The sequence below is a fragment of the Euprymna scolopes genome, chromosome 25, assembly GCF_053919585.1.
Source record: "Euprymna scolopes isolate OS-2025 chromosome 25, ASM5391958v1, whole genome shotgun sequence".
In the NCBI taxonomy this organism is placed as follows: domain Eukaryota; kingdom Metazoa; phylum Mollusca; class Cephalopoda; order Sepiida; family Sepiolidae; genus Euprymna; species Euprymna scolopes.
In genome coordinates, this window is record NC_136506.1 from 57,676,832 (window position 1) to 57,698,873 (window position 22,042).

At 42.1% G+C, this 22,042-nt stretch overlaps 1 protein-coding gene across 1 annotated transcript; it reads right to left on the reverse strand.

The window, feature by feature from the left end:
• Positions 1 to 3,543: 3,543 nt before the first annotated feature.
• On the reverse strand, positions 3,544 to 16,845 carry LOC145247361 (uncharacterized protein YagA-like). The gene is made up of 2 exons (XM_080109041.1): positions 12,579 to 16,845; positions 3,544 to 7,813 (listed from the first exon to the last, which is right to left on the reverse strand). Exon 2 carries the CDS (start codon positions 6,655 to 6,657, stop codon positions 6,220 to 6,222), a length of 438 nt encoding a protein of 145 aa, XP_079965167.1. The 5' UTR covers positions 6,658 to 7,813; positions 12,579 to 16,845; the 3' UTR covers positions 3,544 to 6,219.
• Between the last annotated feature and the right edge of the window lie 5,197 nt (positions 16,846 to 22,042).

Below are 22,042 nucleotides of genomic sequence, written 5' to 3' on the forward strand. Positions count from 1 at the left end.
ATGGCGACGGTGATGTGGTGGCGTGGCTTAAAAAAGTGGACCTTGTAGCAAAGATTCAGAAGCTGGATGATGTGGCTGCAGTAATACCAGTGTTTCTAGAAGGGGACGCACTGGCCCTCTATTTGGAGCTCAGCGAGCGGGAACAGGGTGACGCAGACGCCATCAAGGGTCGACTGATCGACGTTTTTACAGAGGGGCCTTTCGAGGCCTTTAATAAGTTGAAAGAGAAAAGGTGGACTGATGAATCCGTTGATGTCTATGCGAATGAGATAAGGAGATTGGTTGAGTTGTCAGGCATCAGGGGACATGCCACGAGTCACGTAGTCAAGATGACTTTCGTTACCGGCTTCCCGGAAGGGATATTGAAAAGGTTGCAGCCGGTACCGGGAGTGGAGATGCTGGATGTGAGTGAGCTGCTTAAAACTGCAAAAATCTTGGTGAGCACCCAGCCCACGGAGCCTGGAGGAACGACAGCAACGGTACAGCAGGCTGCGGGCAGGAATCTGCCAAACCCGGGGATTGCATGCTTCGAATGCAGGGGACCACACATGAGAAGAGACTGCAGGAAGTTCATGCAACAGACAGTGTGTTACAAATGCAATCGGAGAGGCCATTTAGTGGTAAAATGCACAAGTTCGGGAAACTGGTGAGGGGAGGCCGACGCGTCAGCGGCCGCCCTGATTCGAGAATAGAGGCGCACCCGCAGCAGATGCCCAAACAGAAGATTGTGGTGGAAGGACGGGAAGCTATCGCCCTGATTGACACTGGCTTCACCACTACCATGGTGCACACTACCCTGGTCGGAAGATGGAAAGGGAAGGGTGAAGTAGTGGCATTCGATGGGTCGCGAGTGAAGTGTCGAGGGAGGAAGACCGTCACTACTGATATTGCTGAACGTCAGATGAGGGTCCATGCAATTGTCACTGATCGCCTGGTGCCTGGCGTCCAAGCCATCATTGGAATGGATGTTATATGCCGCCTTGGAGGTGTTACCATCACATGTGACAATGTGAGGTTCGGACGAATGAGTGCGCGGTGATGGAGAACGCCCTCAGAGGGATCAACAAGGCCGGGGAGGAAAGAAAATTGTCGATCAAAGATCAGGACTTCCGAGACGAATTCAATGGAGAGTGGTGGACGGTGGAGTGGGCATGGAAACATCAAGCGCCATCGCTGATAAACAGGGTGGCGTGCTACACAAATTCGCTTAGAGGAGGGGCGAGAAAGGAGTTTGAGCAGGAAGTCGACCGATGGATTGAGGAGGGGATACTGATGCCTTGGACGGATGATGTGGAGTATGGCATTTTGCCGATGATGGCCATTTAAGACCGGTCCTGGATTTCCAAGAGCTGAACGGCCATGTTAAGTGCCATACGGGAGGCGACACCGTAGATGTGTGCAGTGAGACCATTAGGGAATGGAGGCAGATGAATGGCGCATCTACGTTGGTAGATCTAAAATCTGACTATTTGCAACTCCATGTTGCCAAGAAGCTCTGGAAATATCAGTTAGTCAAGTACAAAGGCAAAATCTACTGCCTTACACGAGTGGGGTTCGGGTTAAATTCGGCACCCAAGATTATGTCAACTATCCCCAGGAAGATTCTGGAGACAATGGGAAAGGGAGATGGGGTAGTGAGCTCATACATAGACGACATTCTGGTGAATGAAACTGTGGTAACTGTCAAGGAGGTGGTGGCTCATTTGAAGAGGTTCGGGTTGGTCGCCAAAGAGCCAGAAAAATTAGACGGAGGGGCTGCTTTGGGCCTAAAACTGAAACGAGGTGCGTCAGGCGGTCTAGAGTTTCGCAGAGGGAAACGAGATCCCACAACTGAAGCAGGAGCTCAACAGACGTAAACTTTTTTCCATATGCGGAAAGTTGATCAGACATTACCCCGTTGCTAGCTGGCTTAGACCAGCATGCAGCTACATAAAGAGACACACTGAAGGACGAGGATGGAATGATAAGGTGGGAGAAAGAACGGTCGCCATGATGGAAGAGCTCCTGAAAGAAGCAGAATGGCAAGACCCAGTCCGGGGAACCTGGAACGTACCGCGAACATTGGATGGAGTCATGTGGTGCGATGCGAGCAGCATTGCAACAGGGGTCGTTTTGGAAATTGGAGGAGTAGTTGCAGAAGATGCAGCCTGGTTGAGGAAAAAGAATGACGTCAGCCACATCAATGTGGCGGAATTACACGCGACAATAAAAGGAGTCAATCTAGCCTTGAAATGGGGACTACGTGACATCTGCATCAAAACAGACTCTGCCACGGTGTTTGCTTGGCTAAAGTCTCTCATTTCAAGCCAAAAAAGGATAAAAACGAAAGGGGCTGCGGAGATGTTAGTGAAGCGCAGGCTTGGGGTGCTGGCTGAGCTGATGCAAGAGTTTTGTTTGAAGCTTCGCGTAGACATGGTGGCTTCTGAAAAGAACCGAGCAGATGCTCTCACGAGAGTGAAGAAGAGTTGGCTGTTGCCAAAGAAAGATGTTGTTGCTGCATCGGATCTAGATGATGTTGGCGTGCGAGAACTGCACAATTTGCACCATATGGGGGTAGAGAGGACTTGGTACTTAGTGAAAAAAGTCGACCCGAGGATCACCAAGGAGCAAGTGAGGCAAGTGGTCAGGACATGCGACAGATGTCAGTCGATTGATCCTGCTCCAAGCATGCATGAAGCTGGCCAATTGGAGGTGAGTGGGACCTGGGAGTGACTGGCATGCGATGTCACCCAATACAGGGGTGGACTTTACCTGACCATGATTGACTGTGGGCCTGGGCGATTTGCCCTATGGAAGAAGCTACGTGGAGGAACAGGTAATGAAATAGCGGCAATCCTTGATGAGGTGTTTTTGGAGCGAGGCCCTGTGGAAGAGTTGTTAACCGACAACGGGACTGTGTTCAAGTCAGTAACAGTGACAGAAGTACTGAAGAAATGGAAGATCCAACAATTTTTCAGAGCTGCCTACAGACCTAGTGGCAACAGGATCGTGGAGAGAAACCACCGCACCATAAAAGCAGTTGCGGAAAGGGGAGGCACCTCACCTGAGCAAGCCGTCTTCTGGTATAACATGTCGCCTAAACTGGGACAAGTACCAGAGACGGTCCCGCAACTGTCAATGTTTGCATATTCCTGGAGACATCCCAGGGTGGAGCCGGCAAGCCGAGAAGTAGAGGCCACAGGGACAATTAAACTCGGGGACAAGGTATGGGTGAAGCCACCGAGGGCGCGCTGCACCACACAATGGAGTAGAGGTCGCGTGACTGGGAGGAACACTAGTAACAACATTGTGGTGGGAGGAGTCCTGAGGCACATTCTCGATGTCAGACCAGTTGAGGGCGAAGCAGTGGAGGGGAGTGTGCAGCCACAGGAGGAGGACGAGACACCTCAGAGGACAAGTAGAGAGAGGCGACCGCCACAGGGGATGAGAGACTATGAAATGTGATCTTGAGATCAGGGAGGTATATGGTTAGAAGCAAGAAAGAGAAGTCTTACTGTTGGTGCTCAGCGAGTGAGTTCAGGCGAAGAAAAGGAAAAACAAACATGGCGGCCAGCATTTTTATTTCGTCCGTTCTTGCATAATCTCGTGTGTGTGTTAAGATGGAAATTATAAAACGATGTTCATTTCTCGGTGCTGGGGGATTATTTCCGATCAGCCAGGAGAGAAGGCCCTATGGAAGGCAACGAGAGTAGAGACAGAGGACTGTAGCGATAATCTTTCTTGAACATTCCGTTTGTGTATTTGAGGTGACCCCCCCCCATTATACTTCACAAACAATACAAGATATGGTTTCACTACAAATGCAAAAGATGGTTTAACTACCAATGCCACACATGGTTTAATTATAAATGCAAAATATGTTTTCACTACCAATGCAATAGATCGTTTTACAGAAATGCAAAAGATGGTTTCACTATCAATGCAAAAAATGGTTTCACTATCAATGCAAAACATGGTTTCACTACCAATGCAAAACATGGTTTCACTATCAAAGCAAACCTGGTTTAACTATCAATGCAAAACATGGTTTCACTACCAATGCAAAACATGGTTTCACTACCAATGCGAAAGAAGGTTTCACTACCAATACCAAAGATTGTTTCACTACCAATGCAAAACATGGTTTGCCTACCAATGCAAAAGTTGGTTCAAATACCAACGCAAAAAATGTTTTCACTACTAATGCAAAACTTTCTTTCACTACAAATGCCAAACATGGTTTCACTACCAATGCAAAACATGGTTTCACTACCAATATAAAACATGGTTTACCTACCAATAGAAAAGATGGTTTAACTACCAATGAAAAACATGGCGTCACGACCAATGTAAAAGATGGTTAAACTACCAATGCAAAAGATGGTTTTAGTACCAATGCAAAGCATTGTTTCACTACCAACGCAAAACATGGTTTCACTATAAATGGATATATGTTTTCACTACCAATGCAAAAGATGGTTTCACTACCAAGGCAAAAATGTTTTAACTATCAATGCAAAACATGGTTTCACTACCAATGCAAAACATGGTTTCACTACAAATGCAAACAATGGTTTCAGTAACAATGCAAAACATGGTTTCACTAACAATGCAAAACATGGGTTCACTACCAATGCAAAACATGTTCTAACTAGCAATGCAAAACATGTTCTCACTAGCAATGCAAAACATGGTGTCACTACAAATGCAAAAAATGGTTTCACTACCAATTCCAAACATGGTTTCACTTCCAATGCAAAAAATGGTTTCACTACCAATTCAAAACATGGTTTCACTACCAATGCAAAACATGTTCAAACTAGCAATGCAAAACATGTTCTCACAGCAATGCAAAACATGGTGTCACTACAAATGCAAAAAATGGTTTCACTACCAATTCAAAACATGGTTTCACTACCAATGCAAAAGATGGTTTCACTACCAATACAAAATAATGGTTTTACTACTAATGCAAAACATGGTTTCACTACCAATGCAAAACAGGGTTTCACAGCAAATGCGAAACAGTGTTTAACTACCAATGCAAAAGATGGTTTAACTACTAATGCAAAACATTGTTTCCCTAACAATGCAAAAGATGGTTTCACTACCAATGCAAAACATGGGTTCACCACCAATGCAAAACATGTTTTCACTACCAGAGCAAAACATGGTTTCACTAGCAATGGAAAAGATGGTTTCACTACCAATGCAAAAGATGGTTTTCCCACTAATGCAAACCCTTGTTTCACTACAAATGCAAAACACAGTTTCACTACCAATGGAAAATATTGTTTAACTACAAATGCAAAAGACGGTCTTACTACCAATGCAAAACATTGTAAATTGTTGTAGGGTAAGGAAACTTGGTTGTGCAGACCAAGTTTTACTCAACTTAAATGCAAGGTACAGCCTGCAATACAAAAGAACATAACGCTCCTGAGACATATTGTAAAGACAGTGACATATGAACAATGTACATATACAACAATAAATAGTGAGGTAAAGTAAGTAATGAAAGCAAGACACTCATATGTCTGCACCGATGCTGAGTTGTTTCCTGCCAGTCTCCAAAACATAAACAAATATGAAAACGCTAGCGAAGTATGAAAATGTCACAGTAACAACAAAGTTAACCTACAAAACCAATATAACATTCTTCCCTCCTAGAAAGAAAATGATTGCACTGTAGGTATGCGCTGACACAGCAGACCTTAGACAAACTAGAACAGAATTAATAATATACACAAACACATGTACACATCACCCCTCCTCTCAGCCAAAGACATCTATACACCTGATTTAGTCCCAGCCATAGCGTATAGGAGGTTTTGAGATACGAGTAGATTTCCTTGTTTCACATGGAGTGTCATTTTCACAGTTCAAGTATTGTACCTTCTCAGCAGCAGTCTCCTCCTGCACTGAGGCTGTCTGATCCTCTACGTTAGGTACCACAGGTGTTAGATGAGTCTGTCCAGGTTCCTTAAGGTAAGTTCCTTGAATAGTTGAGGTGTCAGTACACTGGGGGCTAGATCACGGACAGATACCGTAGACTCTCGCCCCTCAGAGTACCTGATGGTGGCATAGGTGGGATTGCAGTCAAGAAGTTCAACCTGATCCACAAGAGGTTCATTCTTGCTGCTTCTTACAAACTGTCACAGCAACACAGTACCAGGTGTCATTAACCAAATGGGCAAAGAGTTTCCATGAGTCGAACGCCGTTGAAATGTAAAGAACCTTTCATGTGGCGTGGTGTTGGTAGAGGTACATAAGAGTGATCTTAAAGAGTGCAGCACATCTGGAAGAGTGAATATCAGGCAAGTTACGGGACTTGAGAGCTAATTTGACAGATTTCCAAACTATGCCATTATATTGTTCCACTTGAGTGTTGCCTGTGGGGTGGTATGGGGTCGTGCGACTGGTTGCAACTCCCCTTTGCGAAAGGTAGTCTTTTAGGTCCATAGACATGAAGGAAGTCCCTTGGTCAGAATGAATGTAGTGTGGCATTCCACGAAGAGTAAAGATCTGCTCCAGACATTTTATCACTGTCGAAGTGTTCATATTAGGACAAGGGAATGCGAAGGGGAAGCGTGAATACTCATCAACCACTGTCAGCATATAAGGATTACGTGAAGCAGTAGGTAACGGTCCCTTGAAGTCAATGCTGAGCCGCTCCATCGGTTGTGTTGTTTTTATTAGCCTCCCTTCTGCAGGATTGTAAAACCGAGGTTTTAAGTCTGCACAGATCTTGCAGGAAGCACAAGTACTCTTCAGTTCCTCTGTGGAAAAGGGGAGATTTTTTGTTCACAAAATGCAGCAGTTTGGTTATCCGTGGATGACATAGTCCATTATGAAGATCTGTGAGGGTTGATGATGTAAAAGCTGAACAACAAAATGCTCGAGTGAGAGTATCTGGCACCACATTTTCCTTCCCTGGTCAATATCTTATAGTATAACTGAAGGCTGCAAGCTCCAGTATCCATTCTTGGATCTTGCTATTCTTAATCTTGGTACGTTTTCTACAGTCAAGCATGAATGCCACAGAACGTTGATCAGTCACAAGGTTGAAGTGACGACGTGCTAAGAAGTGGCTCCATTTCCTTACTGCTTCAATAATAGCAGTAGCCTCCTTTTCGACTATGTGGTAATGCAGCTCACTCCCTTGTAGTGTCCTGGACATAAAAGCAACAGGTCTGCCTCCCTGGTTGAGTACTGCAGAAACAGCAACATCAGATGCATCACACTTACGCTGAGCCAGATCTAGTGTGTGGGCTCTGTTGCAAGCAGCCTGCAGATCAAGAGTGTCACTTTCAAGGAGGCGTTGGCATATCAGGGGTGAGGCAATGCCATCGCGAATTGATTCCTCACGGTACTTTTCTGCACTCACAACCTTAAAGTTACAATCCTTGCTTAACTTACAGAGTTCTCTGAGAAACTCGTCAAGGGATTGACCCGGCTTCTGCTGTCTAGTTGCTAAGAGGTGTCTAGCAAAGATTTCATTGGGAGTTTATCCAATATAATTTTTGCAGAGTAGAGATAGCAGAATCATACTCTTCACAGTCTTCAATGTACTCAAATACATTATGGGTCACACAGTTGACCAACGTCTGGAACGTATCTGGAGCCTTGTCCCCGAAATCCTCAATGAAGTTCTTGAAGGTTCTGTACCAGTGGCGCCACTCCTTCGCTGCTGATGGAGCGCTGGGGTCGATTTCTAAGTGCGTGGGCTGGAGCACTTTCTCCATGGTTGGTCGTAAGTTGAGTAAATTGTTGTAGGGTAAGGAAACTTGGTTGTGCAGACCAAGTTTTACTCAACTTAAACCCAAGGTACAGCCTGCAATACAAAAGAACATAATGCTCCTGAGACATATTGTAAAGACAGTAACATATGAACAATGTACATATACAACAATAAATAGTGAGGTAAAGTAAGTAATGAAAGCAAGACACCCATATGTCTGCACCGATGCTGAGCTTGTTTCCCATTAGTCTCCAAAACATAAACAAATATGAAAACGCTAGCGAAGTATGAAAATGTCACAGTAACAACAAAGTTAACTTACAAAACCAATATAACACTACCAATGCAAAAGATGATTTCAGAAACAATGGAAAAACTTGGTTTGACTACCAACGGAAAACATGGTTTCACTACCAATGCAAAACATGGTTACACTACCAATGCAAAACATGGTTTCACTACCAATGCAAAATATGGTTTCACTACCAATGCAAAACATGGTTACACTACCAATGCAAAACATGGTTTCACTACCAATGCAAAATACGGTTTCACTACCAATGCAAAACATGTTTTAACCACGAATGCAACACATGGTTTCATTACAAATGCCAAACATCGTTTAACTACCAATGCGAAAGATTGTTTCACTAACAATGCAAAACATGGTTTAACGACGAATGCAAAACATGGTTTCACTACCAATACAAAAGATGGTTTCAGAACCAATGCAAAACATGTTTTCACTACCAATGCAAAACATGGTTTCACCCACAATGAAAAAAATGATTTACCAACCAATGCAAAACATGGTTTAACATCCAATGCAAAACATGGTTTAATAAAGAATGCAAAACATTGTTTCATTAGCTATGCAAAAATATCAGTTTAACAAACAATGCAAAACATGGTTTCACTAATAATGCAAAACATGGTTTCACTACCAATGACAACCAGGGTTTAACCACGAAATCAAAACCTGGTTTCACCACCAATCAAAAACATGGTTTGACTACCAAGGAAAAACATGGTTTGACTACCAAGGCCAAACATGGTTTCACTACCAATGCAAAACCTGATTTCACCACCAATGAAAAACATGGTTTCACTACCAACGCAAAACATGGTTTAACAACCAATGCAAAACATGGTTTCACTACAAATGAAAAACATGGTTTTACTAGCAACGCACACAATGGTTTCATTAACAATGCAAAACATGGGTTAACAAACAATGCTAAACATGGTTTTACATCCAATGCAAAGACATGGTTTAATCACGAATGCAAAACATTGTTTCATTAGAAATGCAAAAATATCAGTTTAACAACCAATGCAAAACATGGTGTCACTACCAATGCAAAACATGGTTTCACTACCAATGCAAAACAGGGTTTAACCGCGAAATCAAAACCTGGTTTCACCACCAATTCAAAAACATGGTTTGATTACCAGTGCTAAACATCGTTTCACTACTAATGCAAAACATGGTTTCACTACCAATGCTAAACATGGTTTCACTACCAATGCAAAACATGGTTTCACTACCAATGCCAAACATCGTTTCACTACTAATGCAAAACATGGTTTCACAACCAATGCAAACCATGGTAAAACTACCAATGCAAAACATGGTTTGACCACCAATGCAAAACATGTTTTCACTATCAATGCAGTACATGGTTTCACAACGAATGCAAAAAATGACTTCACTAACAATGCAAAAATATCGGTTTCATCACCAATGCAAAACCACTAAACCAAAACCTGCTTTCACCACCAATCCAAAACATGGTCTAACTACCAATGCAAAAGATGGTGTCACGAACAATGCAACAAAATGCAACACATGCAAAAGATGGTTTCACTACCAATGCAACACATGGTTTTAGTACCAATGAAAAACATGGTTTGACTACTAATGCAAAACATGGTTTCACTACCAATGCAAAACATGTTTTCACTGCCAATGCACAACAGGTTTTAACAACCAATGCTAAATATGGTTAAACCACCAATGCAAAACATGGTTTAATCAACAATGCCAAAAATGGTTTCACCACCAATGCAAAACCTGGTTTCACTCACAATGCAAAACATAGTTTTACTACATATGCTAAACATGGTTTCATTACCAATTCAAAAGATGGTTTCATTACCAATGCCAAATATCGTTTAACCACCAATGCAAAACATAGTTTTACCTCCAATGCAAAACATGGTTTAACTACTAATGCAGAACATGGTTTTACAATCAATGCAAAATATTGTTTAACTACCAATGTCAAACATGGTTTCACCAGCTAGTTAAAATATGGTTTCATTACCAATGCAAAACATGGTTTCACTACCAATGCAAAGGATGGTTTCACTTCCAATGCAAAAAATTGGTTTCACTACCAATGCAAAACACAGTTTCACTACTAATGCGAACATGGTTTCCAAGGAACAACATGGTTTCACTACCAATGCCAAACATGGTTTCACCACCACTATAAAACATGGTTTCACTACCAATTCAAAAGATGGTTTCACTACCAATGCAAAACATGGGTTAACTACCAATGAAAAACATGGTTTCACTACCAATGCAAAACATGGTTTAACCACCAGCGCAAAACATGGTTTAACCACCAATGCCAAACATCGTTTCTCCACCAATGCAAAATATGGTTTCATTAAGAATGCAAAACATGGTTTCACTTCCAATGCCAAATACGGTTTCACCACCTATGCAAAAGGTAGTTCCACTACCAATGCAAAAGATGGTTTCACTATGAATGCAAAACATGGTTTCACTACCAATGCAAAACATGTTTTAGCCACCAAATCAAAACCTGGTTTCACCACCAATCCAAAACATGTTTTGACTACCAATGCAAAACATGGTTTCACCACGAATGCCAAACATGGTTTCACTACCAATGCAAAACATGGTTAAATTACCAATGCAAAACATGGTTTCACTGCCAATGCAAAAGATGGTTTCCCTACCAATGCAAAACATGGTTTCCCTACCAATGTCAAACATGGTTTCCCTACCAATGTCAAACATTGTTTCACCACCTATGCAAAAGATGGTTTCACTACCAATGCAAAACATGGTTTCACTACCTATGCAAAACATGGTTTCACTACCAATGCAAAACATTGTTTCACCACAAATGCAAAAAATTGCTTCACTAGCAATGCAAAAATATTGGTTTCACTACCAATGCAAAACATGGTTTCATTACAAAGGCAAAAAATTTGTTTATTACCAATGCAACACATGTTTTCACTACCAATGCAAAAGATGGTTTCACTAACAATGCAAAATATAGTTTTACTACCAATGCAAAAGATGGTTTCACTACCAATGCAAAAGCATGTTTCACTTCCACCAATTCAAAACATGGTTTCACTACCAATGCAAAAGGTGGTTTAAATTGAAATGCAAACATGGTTTCACTACCAATGCAAAAGATGGTTGTACTACCAATGCAAAAGGTTGTTTAACTAGAAATGCAAAAGATGGTTTCACTGCTAATGCAAAAGATGGTTTCACTGCCAATGCAAAAGATGGTTTCACTGCCAATGCAAAAGATGGTTTCACTGCCAATGCAAAAGATGGTTTCACTGCCAATGCAAAAGATGGTTTCACTGCTAATGCAAAAGATGGTTTCACTGCCAATGCAAAAGATGCAGAAACTAAGAAACTGGTGGAGACAAGGAGTCAGTGTGTCGCTTATAGATCTGCAAAATGCATATCTTCAAATCCATGTTGACAACGCGTTATGGTCGTTTCAAATAGTTATTTTCAAAGGTCATTGCTTCTGTCTAACACAGTTAGGATTTGGACTGAATGTGGCGCCACTTGTTATGAAGATTTTTATAGCCGCTCCCGTATCTCAAGACTATGCAATGAAAAGCACCACATCAACATATGTTGATGATATTTTCATTAATGAAAGTGTACTTCCTGCATCGCATGTACAATAACATTTTTAGACTATGGTTTGGTTTCCAAGGATTCAGTATGACTGAGATAGATCCAGAGTTCTAGGCTCGCAAGTATACGAAAAGGTGTTACTCTTCAATGGAAATAAGAAAGTCCAATTCTGGAAATCTCTGATAATGATATGTATTTTCTCTCCATGGGAAACTCACTGGTCAGTTCCCCGCATGTGGTTGGCTCAGGGTGGCAGTTGCACTTATTAAGTGCCTAGTAACTACAGTAATAAAGGGCTAGAGAACAGAATTAAAAGCATGTCTCTCTGTCACATATTGGCAGAAACTTTGAGCAAAGTATCAGAAGTGGATCCCATTAGAGGAGACTGATGTATGGACACTAAAGAAATTACAGTTTGGGTGGATGCGAGTTGCATAGCCACAGGCGTGGCATTGGAAACAAATAGAACGGTTACTGAGGATGTGTATTGGCTACATCCAACTAACGATGCTTAGCACATCAATCTAGCTGAACTCGATGCTGCACTCAAAGGAGTAAATTTAGCCCTTCAGTGGGAAGCAACAGTGTTACATTGGTCACTGATTTAGCATGTGTGCACCAGTGGATGTTGGACACTTAACTGGAAAAAGCATGTGTGAACACGAAAGCAGTGGAGATGTTCATTAGGCAACAATTAGGAACCCTGCAATCGCTTGTGAAAGAATATGGATTGACCGTCAATGTAAAACTCATGAGGTCCTTTCACAACCATACAGATAATTTCACCAAAGTACTGTGCAGGAGGATGGGTCTAGTTAAGGAAAGAAGAGAGCTGGTGCTTGGGAGTTACACAACAGTAGAACAACTGGATGAGGACCAGGTGGCTGACATCCATCATCAAAATGAATATCTAGGTGTGAAACGAACCTTATATTTTGTCAGGGTGGTTGACTCGCAAGTGTTCAAAGAACTCCTTAATCTGTTGTGGAAGCCTGCGAAACTGCTGATCAATAGATCCGGCACCTGTTCACGTGAAAAAAGGAAAACTTAGCATGAAGAACAACTGGAGCAGATTAGCGATGGACATAACCTACCACAATGGTGAGAATTTTCTATCATCGACTGTGGCCCCTCTAGATTTGCAATATGGCGGCTATTGCAATTGACAGATGCAGCTACTGTTATCCGACAGTTGAAGAATATTTTCCTTGAGTAAAGCCCACCGATGGAAATACTGACCAACAACACCACTGCTTCTACTAGTAAAGAGTTTGGAGAATTTGCAAAAAATGGGACATACATCGGCTGTCTTGATGTGCCTACTCACTGAGTGGGAATGGAATTGTAGAACGAGGTCATAGGATTGTTAAGACCATCAAAGCGAGAAAGAATTATTCAGTATTGGAGGTGGTTTACTAGTACAACGTCACCCCAAAGGATGACATTTCCCCATCTACCATGCTACATAGATATCGTGTTCCAATCAAAAGTGTTGAAGCTAGCCCACGGCCCAAACATGAGGTGACGTGAGGGAAGTAGGAAAGAGGAGACATCGTTTGGTTAAAAATTTGTGTCACAGGTGCACAACAAAATATAACACATGTTGCGTTATTGAAGTGATCAGCCCATAGAGCTTCGACCAGTAATATGAACGCACTTATCAAGTGACAAAAGTGATTCTGAGGATAATGAGCAGCTAATCTATTTGGATTCAGATCCGCTTGACAGTGATTCTGATGCTAGTAACCTCCCAACTGATGAGGAGTCTATTGAAAGCCCGAAGATGAAAGTACACATGAGAGTGAGGTCTGTGTTATTCCTTTTTGAAGAAGTACCCGACAAAGATAGATAATACCCCCTTGTCCTGTTTGTGATCATGAGATCAGAGAGGAGTATAGGGAAAAGCGTGGCTTACCTAACTAGCATGAATGCCATGTTAATTCGCTTAAGTAAAAAAAAATAATAAAAATAAAAGCTAAAATGACAATGTTGCTTTTGAATTTAACGATCACGTGTGAGTAATGCAAATTCTATGCAAATGAAATTATGCAAGATGCATAAAACAAGTGGTAAAAGGAACAACTAGTGAGTTGAAAGACAGCGTGTTATGCTAACGAACGTGTGTATTATCAAGATTATTGAAGCTGACCCAAAAGATTGTAGGTGGGACAAAACACAATTTCCAAACTAAAAACTTTTATTCCTCATCTTTCATTTTAATATCATTGTTTGCTCCTCTTAATAGTGTTGAGTTTTTCTTATTTTGATTAGTTTTGCTTTGCTAAAGATTTACTCTTTGATAACATAATTTTATATATATATATAGAAAGAGAGAGTGCAATGACTTTTTTTTTTACACAGTGATCACCACTTATCAAGGCCCGGAAGCCACTCAGGGATAAGGGTTATTGCAAGTACATTACGTTAGTGTGGAGATTTGATGAAGTGTTTACTTAAGGGGGCAGTTCATTAGGAATTTGTTAACGTTGGACTTGAAGACATCCAAGTTGTAGTCCGGTAGGAAGCAGGCAGACGGAACAGAGTTCCACAGGCGTGCAGTTCTAAGAAAGAAGCTTTGTTCATGGAATCCACGTTTTGATTTAGGCACAGATAAAGAGTGGGGGAAATTTTCACAGTGGATTCGGCTAGACGGGTGTTTTTCGTGAAAGATTGGTGAGGGGGGGCCAGAGATTGGAGTTCAGACGAGCACCTGCCATGGAAATAATGATAAAACAAGGATAGGCTCGCAACGTCTCTTCTGTGGGAGAGAGGTTGCAGGGTAGAGAAAAGGGCATCTCCCACTAAGCCACGAAGTCTATTTTGTACTCTGTCAAGGCAGGATAGGCTGTTTTTAGCAGCTCCTGCCCAGATATGGCAACAGTATTCCATCCTTGGACGTACTTGGCTTTTATATAGATTTAATGTATATACATGAGATGAGCCTATACATATATATATTTGATGATACAGAGATATCTATATGTGTGTGTGTGCGTGTGCGTGTGTGTGTGATTAGTATATTTGTATAGTATTACTCAACGGTGAAGAATTTAAATTTAAAAAATCAGTTGCTGACATGTTGTCTTAGTGTTAACACCAGTTAAATATGTCAAAGTTAGCTGATGTATTTTTTGATGTCAGAAAAAGAGACCAGAAAACTTATCAAGGACACTCATCAACTCTGTCTTAACTGTGGAGACACAGTCTTTCTTTTCCGCTAAGCTGAAAGCTGAGCACTCCTCAATTTAAATACAGTGTTTTTGGTCGAGAACTACTCACCATGTACTTAATAGTAAAAAATTTGTTTTATGTTGGAAGGGAGACAATTCACGATTTTCCCTTACATATTCTATTGGTAAACATACACCCAGAGAACTTCAACAGATGGATTTGTAACAATATTCTACCGACATTCAATATTAACCAGGCAAATTGAATATTATAGCTGACACCCTTTCCCATTTTTTGTGATCTCACCGGTCTTGAGAAATCTCTAGACTTGGATTACATTGCAGCCAAACAGGAAAGTGACACGTCATTAACAGAATTTATGTCAGCCTCAACTATTCCACTGAAAAACACACCATCACATTTTCAGACAAGTTCATCTTGTGCGATATTTCTGTTGCACATCCAAGACCTTACCTACCTCTTACAGGAAGAAAGTTTTTTGACATTTTCATGATTTAACTCATCCTGGAAAGTTATTCACAGCTCATTTTTTTGGCATAATATGAATATTGATATATGTAAATGGACTCAGGCATGTATTTCCTGCCAAACTACAAAAGTACACCGTCATACTCATTTCCCACATTGCGACAACTGCCTATCACCCTTCTGCTAACAGGATGGTAGAACACTTCCATTGTCGACTTAAAGCTACCTTATCAGCCAGCATGAACCACATCACTGGAGCAAACATTTATTGCTTGTTCTAGAACTTCGAAGAAGACTTGAATGCTACACCAGCAGAGATGGTTTTTAGAACCACCCTTCACCTTCCTGGTGAGTTTTTCACAGCCAACCAATCAATACATGCAACTACCTCCATTTAAAAAAAAAATTTTTTTTTATTACATTTTTACCCCAAACAAGGCACATTGCCACTTTGGTGTAGGGGGCTACTATCAGAGGCAACAACTACTGGGGTACTATGTAGGGATTTGGGCAGCAAGATGTCGGTTCACGTTGCACTTGAACTTCTGCACGTCAGTACAGTTGGGGAAGCAGGGACCTGGAATGGAATTCCAAAGTCTAGCGGTTCTGGGGAAGAAACTACTGGAGTAGAAAGATCTTTTACATCTAGGGATCTCTACAGTGTGGGGGTGGGATTTAGCAGCCTGTCAGGTTTGTCGAGGGTGTTCACATCGTGGGGGAACAAGTGCTTGCAGTTCGTCAGAGCATTCACCATTAAAATACTTGTAGCAGAGGGATGCAACGTTTCGTCGATGGGACACAGGCTGAAGCTTAGATGCCAGTTCAGGGCCTATCAGATTGGCGACTCTTTTTTTAACCTTGTCTAGGAGCGAGAGACTAGTAGCAGATGCACCAGCCCAAATATGACAGTAATACTCCATACATGGGCGAATGGTGGCCTTATAGAGGTACAAGATACTTTCGGGTGTTAGTAGTTTTCTGGTGATGCCTTCAATGTAATTGTTCCAACTCATGTTTCCTGTGAACGTTAGGCCAAGGAGTTTTAAAGATGTACTCTCAGATAAAGAGCCGTTGGCCATTGCTATAGGTGGTAGAGAAGGTTTCTTGTAATTATTGAATGAAACTAGTTTAGTCTTGATGGCATTGAATTTGACCATCCATTTTTGTCCCCATTCCACTACAGATTGGAGATCATCCTCTAGTGTTTCTGCCCTTTCTTTAGATATGTGTTCATTTGTTTTCCTGTCATGCCTGTTATAGAGTGTGGTGTCATCAGCATATATACCCATCTCAGAGGCAATTTTGTCGGGAGGTCATTTATGCATATCAGGAACAGTAGAGGTCCAAGGATAGACCCCGGGGGAATTTCCGCATTTATGTCATTGTTTCGATGTACGACTGTCGAGGACAACCTGGATTTTTCTCTTATCTAAGAAGGATTTAATTATGTTAAGTATTCTACCAGTGATACCGTATGATCTAATTTTCCTGAGGAGACCCTCATGCCATACCCTGTCAAAAGCCTTAGATATATCTAGAGCTACCGCTCTACGCCCCCCCCCCCCGCTTTGTCAAGTGAATGGTATATACGTTCAGAGATTACAGTTAGAATGTCTGCTGTGGAACGGGCTTGTCTAAATCCATATTGTTTGTAAGTCAGAAGTTTAGCATCTGTAAGGTGCCGGACTAGAGCATGATTAATTATGGTCTCAAATATTTTGGCAAAAATTGGGAGGAGGCTAATTGGGCGATAATTTGATGGGTCAGTTCTTTCGCCAGAATTCTTGAATACTGGTACCACAGAAGCAGTTTTCCAACAGCCCGGAAAGCAAGATTCATTAAGGCATTTGTTGTAGAGTTTGGAGAGAACTGGAGCTACGTTGGCTGAGCACTTTTAATAGCACAGCTGGGATGAGATCAGGTCCACATGCTTTTGAAGTGTCAAGGTTTTTTATGATAGCATGCAGCTGAGCAGGGATGATTTTTAGATCGTCTAGCATGGTGTCTGTCCACATAGGAAATTCAGGTAGGGGGTGGTTGGAAGGGTCCAGTGTGGAGTTTGAGGCAAACCGACTGGCAAGCATGTTAGCCGTCTAGGTTGCTGAGCAAACAACCTCGTGATTTTTGGTTAGTAGGGGAATTGTTGATTGCCCATTATTTACTACACTGTTGTAGATTTTGCAGAAGTCACGAGTTCCTAGTTTTTGTGCTTCAATGCGTTTTTAGTGGTTTCAGTAAATTTTCTCTTAGCTGTTGCTATTTCTTTCTTAACATTACTTCTAGCTACTATGTACTTCTGTCTGTTTGAACTGGACTTATGTCAGATAAATCTGCAATATGCATGCTGCCTTTGAGCAATGGCAATAGCGCAAGTCAAAGTAAACCATTGGGGAGAGTGGGGCTTGCTATAAAATTTCCGCATGGGAACATGCGCTTCGATTGCAGTTTTGAACCATTCGGTGGTCTCGTTTGCGCACTGTTCAGCAGGAAGAGAAAAAATATTTCCCCATAGGGCATCTCTGATAAGATCTCTGATGGCTTCCTAGTCAGCCTTTTTATAATATCTCGTTGTTTTGAGCACTAGCTCTTCAGTTTTGGGTCTAGAGTTTAGGGCGATTTCAACCATTATCACTGCATGATCAGCATTCCCAAGTGTTCGTTATACAATCATCGGGAACTGTGGTCAAAAACAGATCTAGAAGTGATGTATGTTGTTCTTCCAGGTCAGAGAAACGGGTTGGAAACGTAACAATTTGTGATAGGGAATGAGATATTGAGAAGCTATGAGTTGTGCTGCCCGCTGCATCTGTGTAAGTAGAGAATCCAAGCCAGTTTTTGTGGTGGACATTAAAGTCACCAAATACATGTACTTGCGTGCTAGTGTCGAGGGAGAGTGCTGTGTCTATGCTGTCAGAGACTTTGCTTATTATGGTGCAGTCTTGGGTCGAGGGAGAGCGGTAGAGAAAGTAAAAGTAGCTAATATTGTGTTGCATGTTTAGTCTAAAGCACATAAAGCCTTGATCATCCGATTCTAGGTTTGTTTCTCTAGTCAAGGGAAGGGTATTACGAATGTAAACTCCAAGTCTGTGCGTGTGTCTGTCAGAGTCCTTATGGCAGAGTGAGAGATATCCAGGCATATTAAAGTGGTTTGAGGGGATGGATAAGTGTAGGTTAGTCTCACTTAGTGCTAAGATATCCTGGGTATGTGTTAGGAGAAATGCTTCAAAATCAGCTAAATTAGTTCTAAGCCCATGGATATTTGTGAATGCAAGCCTCAAGGGAGGAGGCAAGTTGGATTTGTTTGACCCTAAGCCTGGTTTAAGCTTATTTTTAGATTGTACTGTCGTCATATTTTTTAAGATTTTCAGTTTAGGTAAGCGGAAGCTGAACAAGAGGTTATGTAGAGCATCAGACATGCATCACAAGTAGACCATCAGCTGACCTTTCTTCAATTAGGATTGTGGCCTCAGGAAAGCCCACTGGGGATGAGTGCAAGGTCCCTTTCCATGCGCGACATGGCACTACGAATATCCCGATATTTTACAACTGTTGATGGAGCAGCTGCTCTAAGCACTACCAAAGAGTTAGGGCTTCTGTACTACCAGTCGGAAAAGCAGCCAGGAACTGTCAATCCGGTACCTTCAACCCATTAGAGGAAGATGTAGAATAATTAAAAGAACTGTGTTTGTCAATAACACACAACAACAACAACAATAATAATAATAGCAGCAACACTTACCAAGGGTTCAGCTCATGCACAAGACAGACATCAGATTGAGCTGGACTGAGGGCTTGTATTTATGTACAAGCATATCCAATCAGGTGATTCAGCCAATCACAATCCAAGGAATAGACTGGCCCATGTGTGCACAATGGAATCTCCCATTGTGCCATAAATAGTTCTCCTCTTTCATAAGAAGTAACTTTAGTCTTTGTCAAGTTATCCACAACTTGAACGCTGACCGAAAGTCCACTACACAATCCAACATGGCGCTACGAACAGGGTTCGAGACAGAAGATTGGGAAGACTATTTCCTCAAAGCAGGCATTGCTGCCGATTCCGCCAAGAGCTATGCTGCAACTTTTGTGAAGGAAAAACTGAGGAAAGAAAACCTTCAAGTAATGGATCGAGCCATGCTAAGAGAATTGGGAATCACAACAATGGGAGAAGCTCTGTCTATCCTTCGACAAGCCAAGGAGCCCGCTACCCAGACCACCTATGCTAAGGCACCAGCTGCCAGGCCTCCCCAACTTCATCTCGAAATGACCCCTCAACAATTCAGAAAAATTCGGATTGACTGGGAAGTATTCACTAGAATAACGGACATGCCAACTTCTCAGGCCAATACCCAGTTATACAGTTGCGCTGATGAATCCGTTCAAAACGCAATCATAAATACGTACCCTAAGTTCTTCACCACCAACCCAGACAAGCTGCTAGAGATGACAGAAGCATTGGTAACTCAAAAATCAAATCCCATGGTCCATCGGATGACATTTGCAGCTATATCACAGCATGAAGATGAACCCATCCAACAATACCTTGTTCGTCTTAGGTCCACGGCCATAGACTGTAATTTTTCATGCCCCAACTGCGATCACGACCTGTCCGACATTTACATCAAGGACCAATTTATCAAAGGGATATCGAATGATACGCTTCAGAGCGATCTACTGGCAAAAGCCGGGTTGCTAAAAACTCTCAACCAAAATATTTGTCATGCTGAGGCATTTGAGTCTGCACTACGGGACCAAACCGCAATGACTGATACCTCAGACATAGCTACAGTCCGGATGTCAATGTATCGCAAAAAAAAAAACACAGTGCTGTATGGACTAGCAGAGGCAATATTGCACTAGCTCTACTGCTACTCACAACGATAACATTGCTGATAAAGAACCCCGTCAAACCTGCATAGGTTGCGGTAGTCACCAACACGGTACTCCAAGGACAAGTGCCCGCCATTTAACATGTCCGGCATGGAATCAAATGTGCAACACTTGTGGGAAACTTAACCATTTCTCAGCAATGTGCCAGACAAAGAAATATCGCCCGGCAGTGATAAAGAGTTTTGAAGACCAAGAAGCTCCCATGAATACACTCATGGCCCATATCACATTCGATCAAATGAGGGGCACCATTATGACTACAGAAGGTGATCTGTTAACTGAAATAAATGCATCAGTAATCCCATTCTCACCAAAACCAGATCCCAGACGAGCTGTCAATATCCCTAGGAGTTGTAGTACAACGCTAAAGGTTTTTCCCGACAGTGGTGCCGCCATTTGTCTTGGGGGACCAAAGCACTTAATCAAAATGGGCCTCGCAGAGATTAGTCTTATCCAATCAAGAAAGATCATACGAACAGTTGGAGGTTTCACACTCATGTGTCAGGGTTGGCTACCAGTTGAGTTTGTGGTCAGAGGGAAAACAACTAAACAAGCCCTCTACATATGCAAGGGCATACAACGGCTTTATCTCAGCAGAGCAGCCTGCATCGATGTGGGAATATTGCACAAACATTTTCCAAACCCTTTAGCAGACGTACATGAAGAGGTAGACACCGAGTCTAAAAAGTGTGTAGATCAATTGCCAAATCGCCCCAAAAACCTCCCTTTTCCTGCAACAGAAGATAACATAGGCAAACTTAAGAGCTGGCTCCTAGAAAAGTTTGCCAAAACGACATTCAACAAAGATGGGATATTTCCAGCCATGTCCGGCCCAGCTGCCCACATTCACCTCAAAGAGGGAGCAATCCCTAAAGCCAGGCATAATCCAATTCCTGTACCCTTCCACTTCAAGGAACCAGTAAGACAAGCCCTTTGGAAGGATGTAGAAAAAGGTATCATAGCTCCAGTACCAGTGGGTATGCCTACTGATTGGTGCAGTACTATGGTAATAACTGCCAAAAAGAATGGTAATCCAAGGAGAACAATAGATTACCAACACCTTAACTCTCAATGCAAGCGAGAAACCCACCATACTGGGTCGCCATTCCAGTTGGCACTGCAAGTGCCACCTAGAACAAAGAAAACAGTCCTAGACGCTGTTGATGGATACCACTCGATTCTCTTAGACAAAAAATCTCAACCATTAACCACCTTCATAACTAAGTGGGGAAGATACATGTATCTTAGGATGCCTCAAGGATATGTCGCATCTGGGGATGCTTACACTCGCAGATACGATGAGATAATAAAAGATATCCCACGCAAGGTGAAGATAGTAGACGATACCCTGCTATATGACTCTAGCATTGAGGGAGCCTTTTATCATACCTTCGATTTTCTGCTCCAATGTGCTAAGATGGAATTGTGCTCAACACCGACAAATTCCAATTCTGTCAGGATGTCGTACAATTTGGAGGCCTCCAGATAACTTCTTCAGGAGTGACCCCTTCTGAGCCCATGATACAAGCGATACATGATTTTCCAGTCCCAAGGACAATTACTGATGCCAGATCATGGTTTGGGCTTGTCAACCAAGTAGCCTGGGCATATTCACTGGGTCCAGTTATAGTGCCTTTTCGGGACCTCGTTAAACAAAACTCCAAATTTGCTTGGAATCAAAACCTTGAAGACGCATTCAAAGATTCCAAGCGAGTTATAATTCACCTAGTCCAGAAGGGGGTAGCAACATTTGACAAAGACAGAGCAACTTGCCTTGCTCCAGATTGGAGCAAAGAAGGAATGGGCTTCCTACTCCTACAAAAACATTGCCAATGTACCAT

Coding starts and splice junctions, on each gene's coding strand:
- LOC145247361 (XM_080109041.1), bottom strand. CDS start 6,657: ATGGAGCGGCTCAGCATTGACTTCAAGGGACCGTTACCTACTGCTTCA.